Source organism: Saccopteryx bilineata, chromosome 2 (assembly GCF_036850765.1).
Source record: "Saccopteryx bilineata isolate mSacBil1 chromosome 2, mSacBil1_pri_phased_curated, whole genome shotgun sequence".
Classification (NCBI taxonomy): Eukaryota; Metazoa; Chordata; class Mammalia; order Chiroptera; family Emballonuridae; genus Saccopteryx; species Saccopteryx bilineata.
Window position 1 is genome coordinate 253642869 of NC_089491.1, and position 14994 is coordinate 253657862.

Below are 14994 nucleotides of genomic sequence, written 5' to 3' on the forward strand. Positions count from 1 at the left end.
GAGGCTCAGGAGAGGGTAGGAGGGCCGTGGATTTTGCTGAAACCTTTCCTATAATTTTCCCCAGTAAACCAGATGGGGGACACAACATGACATTGGGGTGCTGGCTTTTGCACATGGTGCCAGATGAGGATGATCACCACTCCTGAATCTGGGGACTGGGTGGAATCTTACTTTTGAAGCCTTTGTGGAATGAGAGACAACTCAGGAATTAACAGTCATTCACCATCGTCTGTCCACCTAGCAATTAGTCGCCATTATTCTGCTTTTTATGTTTACATCTTTAGCTATTTTGTGCATTTTAAATAAATAAAGCTAAATAACATGTAGTCCTGTGTGAATATTTTCCTTCATTTAGTGCTTTCACACAATAAATTACAGTCCACCATGTTGTGGAGGGGACATGTGTCTCTAATATGAGCACACACTAACATTGGAATACACATCTCAAAAATACCATTAAATTTGTTGTTGTCCTATTCATCTGATTAGAAGAGTGGGAAGGAGTTCCAGGAGGCGCCCCTGAGTTGAGCTTGGCTTCCTAGAGAGGCAGGTGGAAGCCAGATCATCACGAAGACACTGTTGTTTTGACAATGTCTTTGCAGCTAATTCTGGGAGATGCGTTATAAGTAAAATGGAATAAAGAGCATTGACAGGGAGGGAGGGTGTAGGACTGTTGTCATATTCCAGGACAAGATGCAGTGTTTTAGCTCAGGACAGAGTGATGATGAGAACACAGAAGAGTCAAGATCTGTTCTTGTTGTAGAATCAGCAGAATGAAGGGTTGTTGGAGATTTGGGTGAGGAAGATGGGTGTCTCTAGCATGACTCCATGTCTATGACTTGCCGGGTTCCAGCCCCGGGGGGAATCCAGGGGTCCCACAGGAAGAGACGGCATCGGCGCGAATCGAGTGAGAGAGCTGAATTCTTTTCTTTCTCTTTATTCTCTAGTTAGCATTTACTGCCAGGCATCTCTGCCAAATGCTGGTCTAGCTTTCCTTTTATGCACACACACTAAGTTACAATCACATGATATTCAGAATACATTGATTAATTATTGTTTTTGTATCCCTATGCTTACATTTTTTTAGGTAACTATAAATCAGGTGGTAAGTCATTCAAAGTATAGTTATACAATAACTTGAACAGCAATAACAATGTTGGTACAAACTTCTAAAAGGTCAGTACTGAATAACAACTCTACCTTACCTATGATGCTATTGTCTAGTCAAATTTTATTTATTACTATATTCATACTCTAGTTAAGTTCTAACTCTATTTTTCTCAGAGTGTTCCACCACCTGCAGGTCAGGTATGCAAGAAGAAAGGAAAGTTTCTTTACTCTACTACATGAAAAGGATTAGGGAGGTAAAGTGATGAATTAAGTGAAGGCTGAAAGGTGCTCTGTGGATAGTTACTGTTTCCTACCTATTCATAAGTCACAATCTATTCTTTCTAACATGATTAATAAGAAGTTCTCCTACCAACTTAACCCTTTATGAGGGATATCATAGCCAGCCTCTTATATCTATGAGCCCAGTTCAAGGGGCTTACAGGCTTTTCTGTAGAACTCACACCCTCTGTCTCATTTCCTAAGACATTACTTTGAATCTACAGGAAATGTACGGTACTATTATCCCTGTTCCATAAATGATAGCACACACCCAGAAAAGAGGGGATATAAGGCCAGATTAATTCTAAAAGGTCAAAGGGGGAAGTATCATTGTGCCTTTCCTTTTCAGTGACTTTGTCAACCTGCAGCTATTAGTCTTCATTGTGGTGACTTTATCAACCAGCAGCCATTGGTCTTCTTCTGCTGTGACTTTGTCAACCAGCAGTTGTGGATCTTCTTCTGCTGTGACCTTGTTAGCCAGCATTAGTGGATTGGCTCCCGACAATGACTGGGATCAGGGAGTATGGTTCAGTGATAAGGTTCCGAAGAATTTCAAAAATTGTTAACATAAGTATTTTAAAAGAAAGACTCAGGCCCCCTGTAAAGTCAGTAGTTATGGCCACCACCACAGCCGCCTGGCCCATGCAGATTCACATTTGATTCTGAAAGACAGTAATGAAACAACGGAGTCAAGAACTGGTGGTCCATTAGCTTTAATCCTAGCTTGCACTCCGTGGGCAAGTAAAAACACACAGTGGGAAAACACTGCCCTTTCCATTCATAGCTTCCAAAGCCACTGACTCAGCCGAGTTTCCTAAAATCAAAGGTTTGTACCTCACCAGCCTTATTCACCTCTGTTCCTCATCTCCTTCTTCGGCACAAACTCTGCACAAAGTGGCTTCTTTTTCAGCACTCCACCATCTTGGCTGCTTCTCCTCTCCTTCACATGGCCTTTCTTTACTCTCCTCTCTAATGCTAATTTCAGTAACTGAGAGAGTGCAAGCTCCCGGTCTGCCCCATTTTATAGTGTAGAAATAAAAACCTTTAATCCAATATAAAAACAAGGAAGTCTCTGATACAAAGTCACTTAGGGTGGGAAAGGCTTACTGTTAAAACTAAGCCTTAGAGTATAACAACCCTGCCTGCTTACAGCCTGTCCCTCACACCCAATGCAAACTATAAATGAGCAGACATATATATTATATTTACAAACTTATCTGACCAACACCCCTTTATCCCTCCTTTCTGAAAAGAAAAAAATAACCCAGAGAAAGAGATTAAAGGGGCAAAAGTTAGGAACTAATCTTAGTTTAACTATAGTTCTCTGGAAGGACTCGGCCACTTGCTAGACAGCAAAGAAGATAAAAGTTATCTGAAAACTCCCTCTTCCCCTTCAGTAAGATTCTTTAGGAGACAATGTTTATATATCTTAATTAAAAATTCCTGCACTGATTCTAACTCTTTATCCCCTCCTGGGGTCCTGAGAGTGACTTACACCTCTAGACAAAGGCATCACAAGCCCACTCCCCTTGCTTGAAAAACTTGCATTCTGTAACATTTTATATGCTTTCTAATAATCATCCCTTTTGAAATCCTTTATATGTATAAAAATTTGTAAACTAAACAAGCGGGGACTAGCTTATTAGGTTATTAGGTTTCCTAATAAATAGCCCCAACATTTTAAGCAAAGGTAATTTCAGTTAGCTTCTCTCCTTATTCTAAGCTGTTGGTCAAATAAGTTTTTAAATGTGATATATGTGTTTGCTCACTTATAGTTTGTATTGGGTGTGGGGGACAGGCTATAAGCAGGCCAGGTCATTATAGTCTAAGGCAGGGGTAGTCAACCTTTTTATACCTACTGCCCACTTTTATATCTCTGTTAGTAGTAAAATTTTCTAACTTCCCACTTGTAAAGCCAGTAGCCATGGCCACCATCACAGCAGCCTGGCCCATGCAGGTTCGCATTGGATTCGGACAGTCGGTAAAGAAACAATGGAGCCAAAAACTGAGAGGCCATTTTCATTAATTCTAGCTTGCACCCAGCGGGCAAGTAAAAATACACACTGGGCTCCAAAACCCACTCACATTCAGTGCTCACAAAGCTACTGACTTATCCAAGTTTCCTAGAATCAAAGGTTTCTAGCTCACCAGCCTTATTCTCCTCAGTTCCCCATCTCCTTCCTTCTCTCTACACAAACTACACAAACTGGCATCTCACTCAGCACTCCACCATCTTGGCTGCTTCTCCTGGCCACATGGCCTCTTTCCGCTACTCTCTGCTCTGCTCTACTCCCTCTGCTTTCTCATGCTAATCATCCCAGGAACCAAGAGAGCCAGCTCCTATTCTGCCCCTATTTTATAGTGTAGCTTCACAACCTTTAATCCAATATACAAAATAGGGAAGTCTCTAATACAAAGTCCCTTCTCTGAGTCATGATGGGATTGTACCACCCCACATCCAAAAGGGTGGGAAAGGCTTAATCCCCAAAACAAGCCCCAGGCTACAAAGATCCTGCCTGCCCACAGAGACACACATTAATTTCACCTGGGCAATGCCATCTGTAACAAAGTGAGCATAATATATTTTATCTGCCTAACACCACTGGTTCCACAGTAATGGTGATTCATAAAGTAGGGAAGTAACTTTGCTTTATAAAATTTATAAAGCAGAATTACAGCAAATTAAAGCATATAATAATAATTACTTACCAAGCACTTTATGTCGGATTTTCACTAAGTTTGGCAGAATAAGTTTTTATAAAACAACTTACTATAGTTAAATCTATCTTTCTTTTTATACTTTGGTTGCTCCGCTACCACCCAACATGAAAGCTGGAAAGCCCACTAGTGGGTGGTAGAGACCAGATTGACTACCACTAGCCTAAGGCTTAGTTTTAAGATTAAGCCTTTCCCACCCTGAGGTGGTACATTCTCATGAGGAATCCCATCATGCCTCAGATAAGTGACTTTGTATCAGAGACTTCCTTATTTGTTTATTGGATTAAAGGTTTTGAATCTGCACTATAAAGTGGGGCAGACCAGGAGCTTGCTCTTTCTCAGTTCCTGAGATTAGCATTAGAGAGGAGAGCAGAGAAAGGCCACGTGGAGGAAAGGAGAAGCAGCCAAGATGGCGGAATGCTGAAGAAGAAGCCAGTTTGTGTAGAGCAGGGGTTGGGAAGCTTTTTGGCTGAGAAAGCCATGAACACCACATATTTTAAAATGTAATTCTATGAGAGCCATACAATGACCCGTGTATGTTACTCATTATCCAATAAAAGTTTGATGTTGTCCCGGAGGACAGCTGTGATTGGCTCCAGCCACCCGCAACCATGAACATGAAAAGTAGGAAATGAATGGATTGTAATACATGAGAATGTTTTATATTTTTAATGTTATTTTTTTTTATTAAAGATTTGTCTGCAAGCCAGATGCAGCCATCAAAAGAGCCACATCTGGCTTGCGAGCCATAGGTTCCCCACCCCTGGTATAAAGTTTGTGCAGAGAGAAGGAAATGGGAAACAGAGGTGAATACGGCTAGTGAGCTAGAAACCTTTGATTCTAGGAAACTTGGATGAGTCAGTAGCTTTGTGAGCACTGAATGAATGAGTTTTGGAGCCCAGTGTGTGTTTTTACTTGCCTGCTGGGTGCAAGCTAGGATTAAAGGTAATGGCCCACTAGTTATTGACTCAGTTGTTTCATTACCAACCGTTCAAATCCAATGTGAACCTGCATGGGCCAGCCGGCAGTGATGGTGGCCATGCCTACTGGCTTTGCATAAGCTAACCATTTTGTTGTGGCAACAAGGATGGGTGGTAGACACTAGAAGATTTGGGAATGTCTTTGCCAGGTATGTAAAACAATTTTCACTACTGTGTTATCTTGTGGTCTTGGGGTGTAAGAATGATTTTTTCTTTTACTAGATCCTATAGATAGATGTTGTAAGTTTGTTAGTAATTGACTATTGTACCATTCATCCTCTTTAACCACCCCAACTGGTATGTGATTTGGTCTATAAAATCAGCCACAGAATGGTAGGGACTGGCTACATGATTTGGGATTGTTCCCCGTGTAGCTAGCCAGCTAATTAATAACTCTTCAAAAATTCATTTTGACTTGGTGTCTCTATCTAACCTGTGGATTAAGGTACAGTACTTTACAACAGTTAAAGCACCAATGACAGCAACCCTGTAACCGTGTCTTCATCCCTTGTCACTCATGTGTTAGAGAGGGTGAATGGGCATTTAAAAATATATTTAATGACTTACTTATATTTTTATTCAAAAATACTTTTTACTGACTCCTAAGTGTCAGCACTCTCCATGGTTCGGGTTCCAGAGCCGGGAAACCACATTGTAAATGTCATGACATCCCATGGGTTTTAGTCTGACTCAGTGTTAGAGACACTGATATGATGTCATCTGTGAATCTTTCAGGTGAACACATGAAGTTCTAAAGCAATGAGTACAGAAATCTGAAGTTGAAATGCAAGAGTTTGACTAGAAAAGTGTATATAATTGATTACATTTATGAATGCCACTGAGACTACATGTGTGGATTAAGTCTCTGGGAAAGTAAATATTAATATTCATAAAAGCAATTAGAATAATATCCACCACAGCAGGTCCCACAGGAGGATGTGTGGAATAGTGAAAATAGTTGACTGTGAGTAGTTAGTGGGCTTAGGCTGGAATTCTGGAACTCTGTGTCATTTCCCTTGTCACTGTCCTTGTCACTCCAGCCTGTTTTCACTGCCCAGACACAACAGCACTGTGCAGCCCATCCCGTCCTGTGTGGAGACCTGTTCCCCTGGTGTCCACTCTAGGGCTATGGGTTCCGGCTGCATCTTGGTCAGGTGTCCTTGATCAGCTTCCTCAGGGCAGAGGGGCCACAGAGAAGCAGTTCTCTCTAAATAATACAGATCTGTTCTGGGAGAATTTGCTGGGCATATGTTTTAATGGACCCTGCTTATTTAAGTTTAAAGATAAGGACAACAAATGAAGAGGGTTATGGGCACTTGTCTTCTAGGCGGGAATTGAAATGGGATGAAGGGGCCTGATTTGTCAGTCTCTCCCACAGAGGGGGTGTAGACGGGTGTCAATATCTTCTATTTTCTCTAGCTGGGTGCTGGTCTCCTTGCTTCAGCATGATTATTCACTTAAAGGCCCTCCTAAGATAATGATCTAAACACTAGGGGAGCACAGGATGGCTTCACACTGAGTGAATGTATTTAAACATTGGAATGAGGTGTGGGCACACCTGCAGCACAGTAAGGAGCCCCTGAGGGATGGGAAGCCCTGCCCTGTGGGCGTGTGTGATGTGTAAGGAGGGGCTGGAGACCAGAGACTCAGTCCCTCTCTGCTCAGCTCCTCCTGTCTCTCCTTCCCAGTTACAAGTGAGTCTGCACTCTCAGACAGCAGGGGGTGCTGTGGGCTTGTCCCAGAGGGAGGGCTGAGGGGGTTCAGTTGAGAAACAAGCCCTGGGGCTCTAACCTTTGTTCTCTGCTCTCTGCTCACTGGGACCAGCAGCTGTGACCTCCCAGTGCCCCAAAAGATGCTCCCCATACTCAGCTTTCAACAAGTTTCAGCCTGGGAACACCCAAGAGAGGTAAAATTTGCATGAAGGTTCCTCCCTGCCCTCCCCTGAGGGGACAAGATAAGAGAGACTGTGTGCAGTTCTCTCACGTGTGGGGCTCAGAAGCAGAGTGTGGGCATCTCCACCATGGCCTGGACCCCTCTCCTCCTCGCCCTCCTCGCTCACTGCTCAGGTGATGGACTGAGGGAAGGGAAAGTGTTGATGGGGGACAGCTGGGGATTCACTTTTGTCCTTCCAATTTGAGAACATGCTGTGAAATAACCCGAGTCTCACATCTCTGTGTCTCTACAACTCTGTTGCAGTGTCCTGGGCACAGCCTGAACTGAGGCAGAAAGCCTCGGTGTCAGGGTCTGTGGGACAGAAGGTCACTCTCTCCTGCGATGGAAGCAGGGGCATGGGCACTTTTGGAAAAAATGGTGCAGCCTGGTACCAACAGCTCCCTGGTGCTGCCCCCAAAGCTGTGATGATTGATGGGTCTCGGCCCTCAGGGATCCCAGATTGGTTTTCTGGCTTCATTTCTGGCAACATGGCCTCTCTGACCATCACTGGCCTCCAGCCTGAGGACGAGGCCGACTATCACTGTTCAAGTGGTAACATGATGACTCAGACGCATTGGGAACTGAGACAAAAACCTGCCCCTGTTCCTGGTGATCTCTCCTGAGACTGTGACAGAGAACAACAGAGAGGGTGACTGTAGCAGGTGGAGAGGGTCAGAGGCCCACTTTCCAGGTACAGATGAACTTTAAAGGGGCAGTGATGCTCAGGTGTTCTTTTTAACAGATTTATGAAATTACAAGTTGCATGTCTTACAGTTGATTTGTTTTAAGCATTTATTTTCATTGTTATTAACATATTTACGGCATTATGTAACGGTTGTCAATGTATAATTTTGGAACACTTTCTTGTCTCAAAGAAATTGCCACCTGTTATAAAGTACTGTACTTCTATCCACAAGTTACATAGAGACACCAAGGCAGGGTACAGAAGAAATTTTATAGGAGCTTTATTAATTACCCTAGCTACTCAGAGCACAATCCCAAATCATGTAGGACAGGGGTCGGGAACCTATGGCTCGTGAGCAAGATGTGTCTCTTTTGATGGCTTCATCTGGCTTGCAGACAAATCTTTAATTAAACAAATAATGACGTTAGCCCTGGCCGGTTCGCCCAGTGGTAGAGCGTCAGCCTGGCATGCAGGACGCCAGGGTTCGATTCCCGGCCAGGGCACACAGGAGAAGCTCCCATCTGCTTCTCCACCCCTCCCCCTCTCCTTCCTCTCTGTCTCTCTCTTCCCCTCCTGCAGACAAGGCTCCATTGGAGCAAAGTTTCCCCAGGCGCTGAGGATGGCTCTGTGGCCTCTGCCTCAGGCGCTAGAATGGGTCTGGATGCAACAGAGCGATGCCCCAGAGCGGCAGAGCATCGCCCCCTGGTGGGCATGCCGGGTGGATCCCAGTTGGGTGCATGCGGGAGTCTGTCTGACTGCCTCCCTGTTTCCAGCTTCGGAAAAATGAAAACAAAAATAATGACGTTAAAAATATAAAACATTCTCATGTATTACAAACTATAGAAATGATCCCTGAAAGTATAGTCTTTCTCATGTATTACAACCCATTCATTTTCTACTGCTCATGTTCATGGTTGCGGGTAGCTGGAACTAATCACAGCTGTCCTCTGGGACAATATCAAATATTTATTGGATAATGCGTAAGGTACACGATCATTGTATGGCTCTCACGAAATTACATTTTAAAATATGTGGCGTTAATGGCTCTCTCAGCCAAAAAGTTTCCTCACCCCTGATGTAGGGTGTAATTCAGTTATGAGCCTGCTTTTATACAAAATCAAGTACTGGTTGGAGTGGGTAAGGAGGGCCTTGTGATCCCTTTGCCTAGAGGTATACGTTACTCTCATGACTTTAGGGTGAGTCCAAATATAGGAATTCTTGATTAAGATACATAAACATTGATTTCTGAGGTTTTCAGATAAGTTCTATCTTATTTTCTCTGTGTGGCAAGTGGCCCCAGGGACCTTTCAGAGAATTCTAGGAATTAGCTATGACTAGATGACTCAGTTGCCCTTGGAAGCCAGGAAGCTCCTGCATTCTTCCCTTTCCTTTCCTCTTTAAAATGGTGTTGCTAATGCTAAGTTTTACAGCTCCTTGGCACCTTATCACACACCCATTTGCAAATCAGTCCTCATCTACTCTCTGCTCAGTCCTGGGAAACTGCTGATGCTCTTCTCTTCTGTATAGATTTACCTCTTTTGGACATTTCATCAGGTTAGCTGAAAAAACTGGGAGAAACATTGTGGCTATTGTATTTTACTTAATTAGTTTGCATACTGTTTTTGAGTTCTATCAATTTAGTGGCATGGGTGAGTCGTACATTTTTATGGCCATGTAACACTCCACTGTGTGAACATAGTTCAGTTCGCTCATCCATCCATCAGTGCACTGAGCGATATTGGGTTGTTTATCACCTTCTGTCAGTTGTGCATAGTGTTGCTTCAAACATTCATGCATATGCCAGGACATCTGTGTGCAAGCTTAGTGTTTTGTATTTTTTTTTCCCATATAGGTTTTTATTTCTCAGACAGAAACCTAGGATTGGGATTTATGCATCATATGGTAACTGCACATTAAACTTTTGGGGGAACCATCAGATATTTTCCAATATAGCTGCATGCATTGAATTTCTACCAACAATATATAAAGATTCCAGTTCTAACGATTGATTTAAGCTTTCATTTTGATCACAGCCCTTCTCATCTGGGTGGAATGATATCTCACTGCAGGATGACTTTCATTGTCCCTCGTGGTCAGGGATGTTAGCCTGTCATGTGCTGTATCGTTCTCCTCCTGTGATGAAAAGACAAGGCTCTGTGGGAGCCCATGAATCACTGACTTTAAGAATCTGTAAACAGAATGATTGCTGAGATCACACACTCAGCCTGTGCTCATCTCTACACAGCAGAAAATTTTTGTTCAGTAATATAATTGCTCTCAGAGATGATGGAACAAGCAGTTTGAGGCCACCCTCCCATGGGAGGACCACAGACAGGATTGTCCTGTGGACACGAGCTGGGATGGGCATGCAAAGTCACACCTCATATATCTTCTCTGGGACTGTTGTAGAGTCTGCCTTCTGACAATGTCCCTCCCTTAGTCACCGTTCCAGGAGAACCCCAGGCCAGAGTGCATCTTCTGAGGTCTCAGCTGAGGCCCCTCCACTGGGAAGCACAGCCTGGAGGGAGCCTGACTGCGGCCCCTTCTTACACAGCGCCGTCTTCACCGTCCTCACGGCCCACATGCATTCTGACAGTCACAGGACAAAGATTGCATGAGGACATTCTAGTACAAAATAAAAATTTCAAAAATCTGGGGTGGGGAGAAAACCCAAAATTTTGAGAAAGTCAATTTCTGCTGATTAAACCTCTAGTAGTCTTTCCTTGTTATGGAATCCCAAGCTGACTAACATGAGGTGCCCAGTTTGGATGTGGACCAGGGCAGCCTGGAGTCCCTGTTGTAACCACCAAGCTTCACCCATAGGTACTGAAGGCATCCTAGCACCTTATTGAGACTTTCTCCTTCTGGTCACTAGAGAATAGCAACTTACTCCATAATTTAATGTATGGCCATGCAGCACCGGAAATAATTTCTAAGATCACCAGGGTGTATGTCCCTCACTTCAGGAAACAGAAACCTGACTCTTTAGGACCAGCCTGGATCCATGACTACCCCGTTTCCATGACACCCATGGGTCAGCAGAATAATGAGAACCAACCAGTGTTGTTAGTAAGTTTCATAAGGTCAAGGGGGTTTTGACAAGTTTGCTCACTGTGCTGTCCCAAGTACCTTAAGCAGTGTCTGGCATGTGGGAGAGTCACATTAAGTAATCTTTAAGTGAATAATTGCAAACATATTATTTCCCCGAGCCAGTGATTTTCAACCAGTGTGCCGCAAGAACATCTCAAACATGTACTATCTTGCTATTGAGCAGGAACACTGACCTCATTTCCCGTAGACTGTCAAATTAAAAAAAAAGAGAGAGAATGTCTAATACAACAATTGCAGTGCAGTGTGAATAAATAAAAATATACCTATTTTTGTTTTGTCAGAGCATCAAAAATATATTTTTTGGTGTGGTGCAGTATTTCAGTGCTTAGTTTATGAGTGCCATGAGGCAAATAAGGTAACAGAGTGTGGGCATCGCCCAGCTTTGAATGAGTGACTGAGAACACAAGTCCCTTTTCCAGTGATCTCAGAAAACTCTGGTTACAAGAAGGAGAAAGTGTCCTTCTGGGTTAGTGGGTCTCTAACACCTCTCTCATGCCTGCTGATCTCCCTCAGTAATGGCTCCTAACCTCAGTTCATGGGCTCTTCCAGGCAGCCGTGTTGGGTAGAATGGACCAGCACTGCTTTATCTGCATTGTGTTTAGATTTGTAAGTCTGTGTTCTGTTTCTGGTTTCCTGTTTACCATGGTGTTACAGAGCATCCTTTCAATATACAAAACTATAGTAAAATAAACAGTTTATTTAAAGAAAGTTGTTAAGTGAATACTAGTTCAGGTGGCGTCTGGAAATGGAAGAAGTAATGGCTGGACCACGGTTAGCATTTGACAAACAGCTCTATCATGGGGAGAGGAGAGTGGGGATTGTTGGGGTGGGTCTAAGTTTCAATCCTTGCTCCATTTTTTATAAATGACTTCTAGGAATGTTTCTCCTTTTTAAAAATAATTTTTATTGAATTTATTGGGTGACACTGGTTAGCAAACTTATGCAGATTTCAAGTGCACATTTCTATAACATCAACTGTACACTGTCCTGTGTGTTCACCATTCAAAGTCAAGTCTTTTTCCACCATCATTGTCCCCCCTGAGGCTCTTCTTCCCTCATCCATCCTTCCCCCCCGGAAGTGAGTACTCTGACAACATCAGATGCTCCCAGGACACAGGGCAGCAGGAACTCTCATTTATGCTCCAGGAAATCAAATGCCACTGTCACTGTGGGAGACACTTTGTCAGTTTATTACAAAGGTAAACCTACTTTTTTGTGAGACAGTGCATAAATCACACCACTAGGTATTTTCAAAAACAATCACTGGTCTCCAAATAAGCACATGCACGTCAAGTTCACAGCTCCTTTATTCATGTTTATTACAATTTAAAAGCAACTGCTGTGTCTTTCAATAGGTGAATAAATAGACAAATTCTGTACCTGTAAACGACGGAAAGTGATTCAGTAGGATAATCCAACACGCATAGTTCTAGGTGAAAGCAGCCAATATGAACAGGCTAAAACTGAGGAGTGGAGGATGGAGGTTGGAGGGACCCTGAGCTCCCATCTCAGGGCACCATGTTTATGGCATCCACCAGAGGGCGCCCGTGTCCCACTTTCTCATTTGGGAGTCCTCCCTGACTCTTGCAGGTCTCCTGTGACACCCTGGGACTGAAGCCCTGCACACTCCTACACTCTCCTTTTGTCAGCTGGATCTGTGGCATGGATCAAGGTGGGGTTTGCTCAGCCCCCAGAGTAGGGTAGATTTGCATTGAGATGTCCGACTCTCGTGGTCTGGATGACAAATAAGATGTTTGAAGGCTCAGGCCAGGCTGTGCTGCTGAGGGGAAGTCTCAGGGCGTCCCCAGCATGGCCTGGGCTCAGCTCCGCTTCCCTCTCCTTTCTCACTGCTCAGTTGGTGCCTGCAGAGAATTCTGGGAGGGCAGCTGTTTGTCACCTGAAAAGATGACCTTTCCCATTTCCCTAGGAACAGGGTCTATTCTGTCCCCACTGATGTCCATGTTGTTTTCTCCTTACAGGATCCTGGTCTGAGGTTGTGTTGAATTGGCCTTGTTATTTTGGTGGTGGGTTCCTCCAGGATAGAAGGCCACCATCTCCTGCACATTCAGCAGTGGCAACTTTGGGACAATTATATGTACTGGTACCAGCAACACCTGGGCTGTGGTCCCCCCACCACTGTGATATATGAGGACAACCAAAGAGCCCCTGGGGTTCCCGACTGGTTCTCTGGCTCCATCGACAGTTCCTCCAACTCACCTCCCTGACACTCTCTGGGCTCCATCCTAGGAACGAGGCCGATGACTACTGTCTGTCTAGTTATGGCCGCAGCTATGATCACACAGTGGATCTGGCCCATGGGGGAGCAAGACCAAAAGTTCCCAGAGCCTCCTTGTCCTGGGTCTGCTCTCACTGTCCCCTCAGATATCAGTGCTCTCTCCTGTCCCCTCAGATATCAGTGCTCTTTTCTGTCCCCTGATGAAAAGTGTGTGTAGATATTGTGGGTTCACGAGTCTATTTTCTTATCTAACATCCACCATGTCTTGATGGATAATTGCCTATTTCTTTTGCATTCAATTTATGGAGATCATGTAGTTTGGAATAGAGTTCCTGAGCCTCTGGACATCTGACAATGGGGCTGGGTCTCCCTTCAGGAGAGGGCTGTTCTGTGCATGTGGAAAAATAAGAAGCATTCTTTGGGCTCCACACATCACAAGGCAGTACGCTCTGCTCTCTAAATCATGACACACAAGACACCTCCAGACAGTTCTGGGTATTCCCTGAGGGGACACACCACCCTTGTATGAGAACCACTGAGCTAAAAGAACATGCTTGTAGCTGGACACTCAGGACTTTGGCCATGAGGAGCTGTGTGGCCAGTCACCCACAATGGATGCTGAGGGGCGTTCCTGAGATTTCCACACAGCTGTCTGTGAAGACAGTTCACTCACAGGCAACTATATCTGTGGTTTGGTTCCTGTGCTCCCTGATTGGAACACCATAACTGTGTCCTCTCTGGCCTGCAGGAGTCCCTTGAGCAAAGACCATTCTGTGGTCTCAGCAGGTGCTTCCTCCCAGGCCTCTCCCAAGGGGTGAAGCCACCTCCATCCCCCTCAGTGTGGGGTGTGAGCTGAGCTCAGCCCCAGGGCTCAGGGAGGGGCGGGGCGGTCACTGAGGGACACACATTTGCATGGACAGCCCCTCCTCTGGCAGAGGGGGGAGAAGAAAAGGAGGCCTGGGGCAGCCCAGCCCCACTGTGGGCTCAGGGCTGTGAGCACCATGGCCTGGACCCCTCTCCTCCTCGTGCTCCTCTCTCACTGCACAGGTAGGGACAGAACTCGGGGACACACGGCAGCCGTCCAACCTGTATCAGCCACTTTGGTTCAGACTCTGAGAAAGTTTAATTCAGTTTTTGTTTCATGTGCCATCTGTGTTTGCAGGTTCCCTGTCCCAGCCTGTGCTGACTCAGCCGCCCTCCCTCTCTGCATCTCCTGGAGCATCAGCCAGACTCACCTGCACCCTGAGCAGTGGGTTCAGTGTTGGCAGCTACTACATATACTGGTACCAACAGAAGCCAGGGAGCCCTCCCCGGTATCTCCTGAATTACAAATCAGACTCAGATAAGCACCAGGGCTCCGGGGTCCCCAGCCACTTCTCTGGATCCAAAGATGCCTCCGCCAATGCGGGGCTCCTGCTCATCTCTGGGCTCCAGCCTGAGGACGAGGCGGACTATTACTGTGCTACACCTGTTGGAAGTGGAAGCAGCTTCCGTTACTCACAGTGTCTCAGATGATGAGGAAGTGAGACAAAAACCCCTGAGCACACAGTCCTTGTCTCTGAGCCTGTTTAATTGAGAAATATCTAACAGTGCCTCACTGAGGGGCGACTCCGCAGTTACACCTGTTTGGGACCAGGAGTGAGGGACTCGGTTAGTAGTGCAGGGCATCCCAGAAAACCACACAGGTGAGGTTATAGAGCCCATCTGCCCATGCCCACAGGGTGGTAGTAAGTAAACAAATTAATACTGTGTCTGCATCTACACATGATGACCAAGTGAGTCATGTTCACCCTCAAATCTTATGCCACAAAGTGTCAGTACTGTGCTGCTGCTGATACATCCACAGTGATGTGTTAATACTCACCTTGGTCACAGACACAGTGTCCAGTCTCTGGATCAGCCTTCAATTCTAACTGGACCCAGATCCACAGACCATCACTGAC

General features: G+C 45.0%; 1 gene segment (V, D, J or C); it reads left to right on the forward strand.

Moving 5' to 3' along the window:
* Positions 1–14052: 14052 nt before the first annotated feature.
* LOC136322481 (probable non-functional immunoglobulin lambda variable 5-48) lies at positions 14053–14566 on the forward strand. The segment is given in 2 exon segments: positions 14053–14098; positions 14214–14566. Coding segments are annotated over 2 exon segments (399 nt in total).
* Positions 14567–14994: the final 428 nt, after the last annotated feature.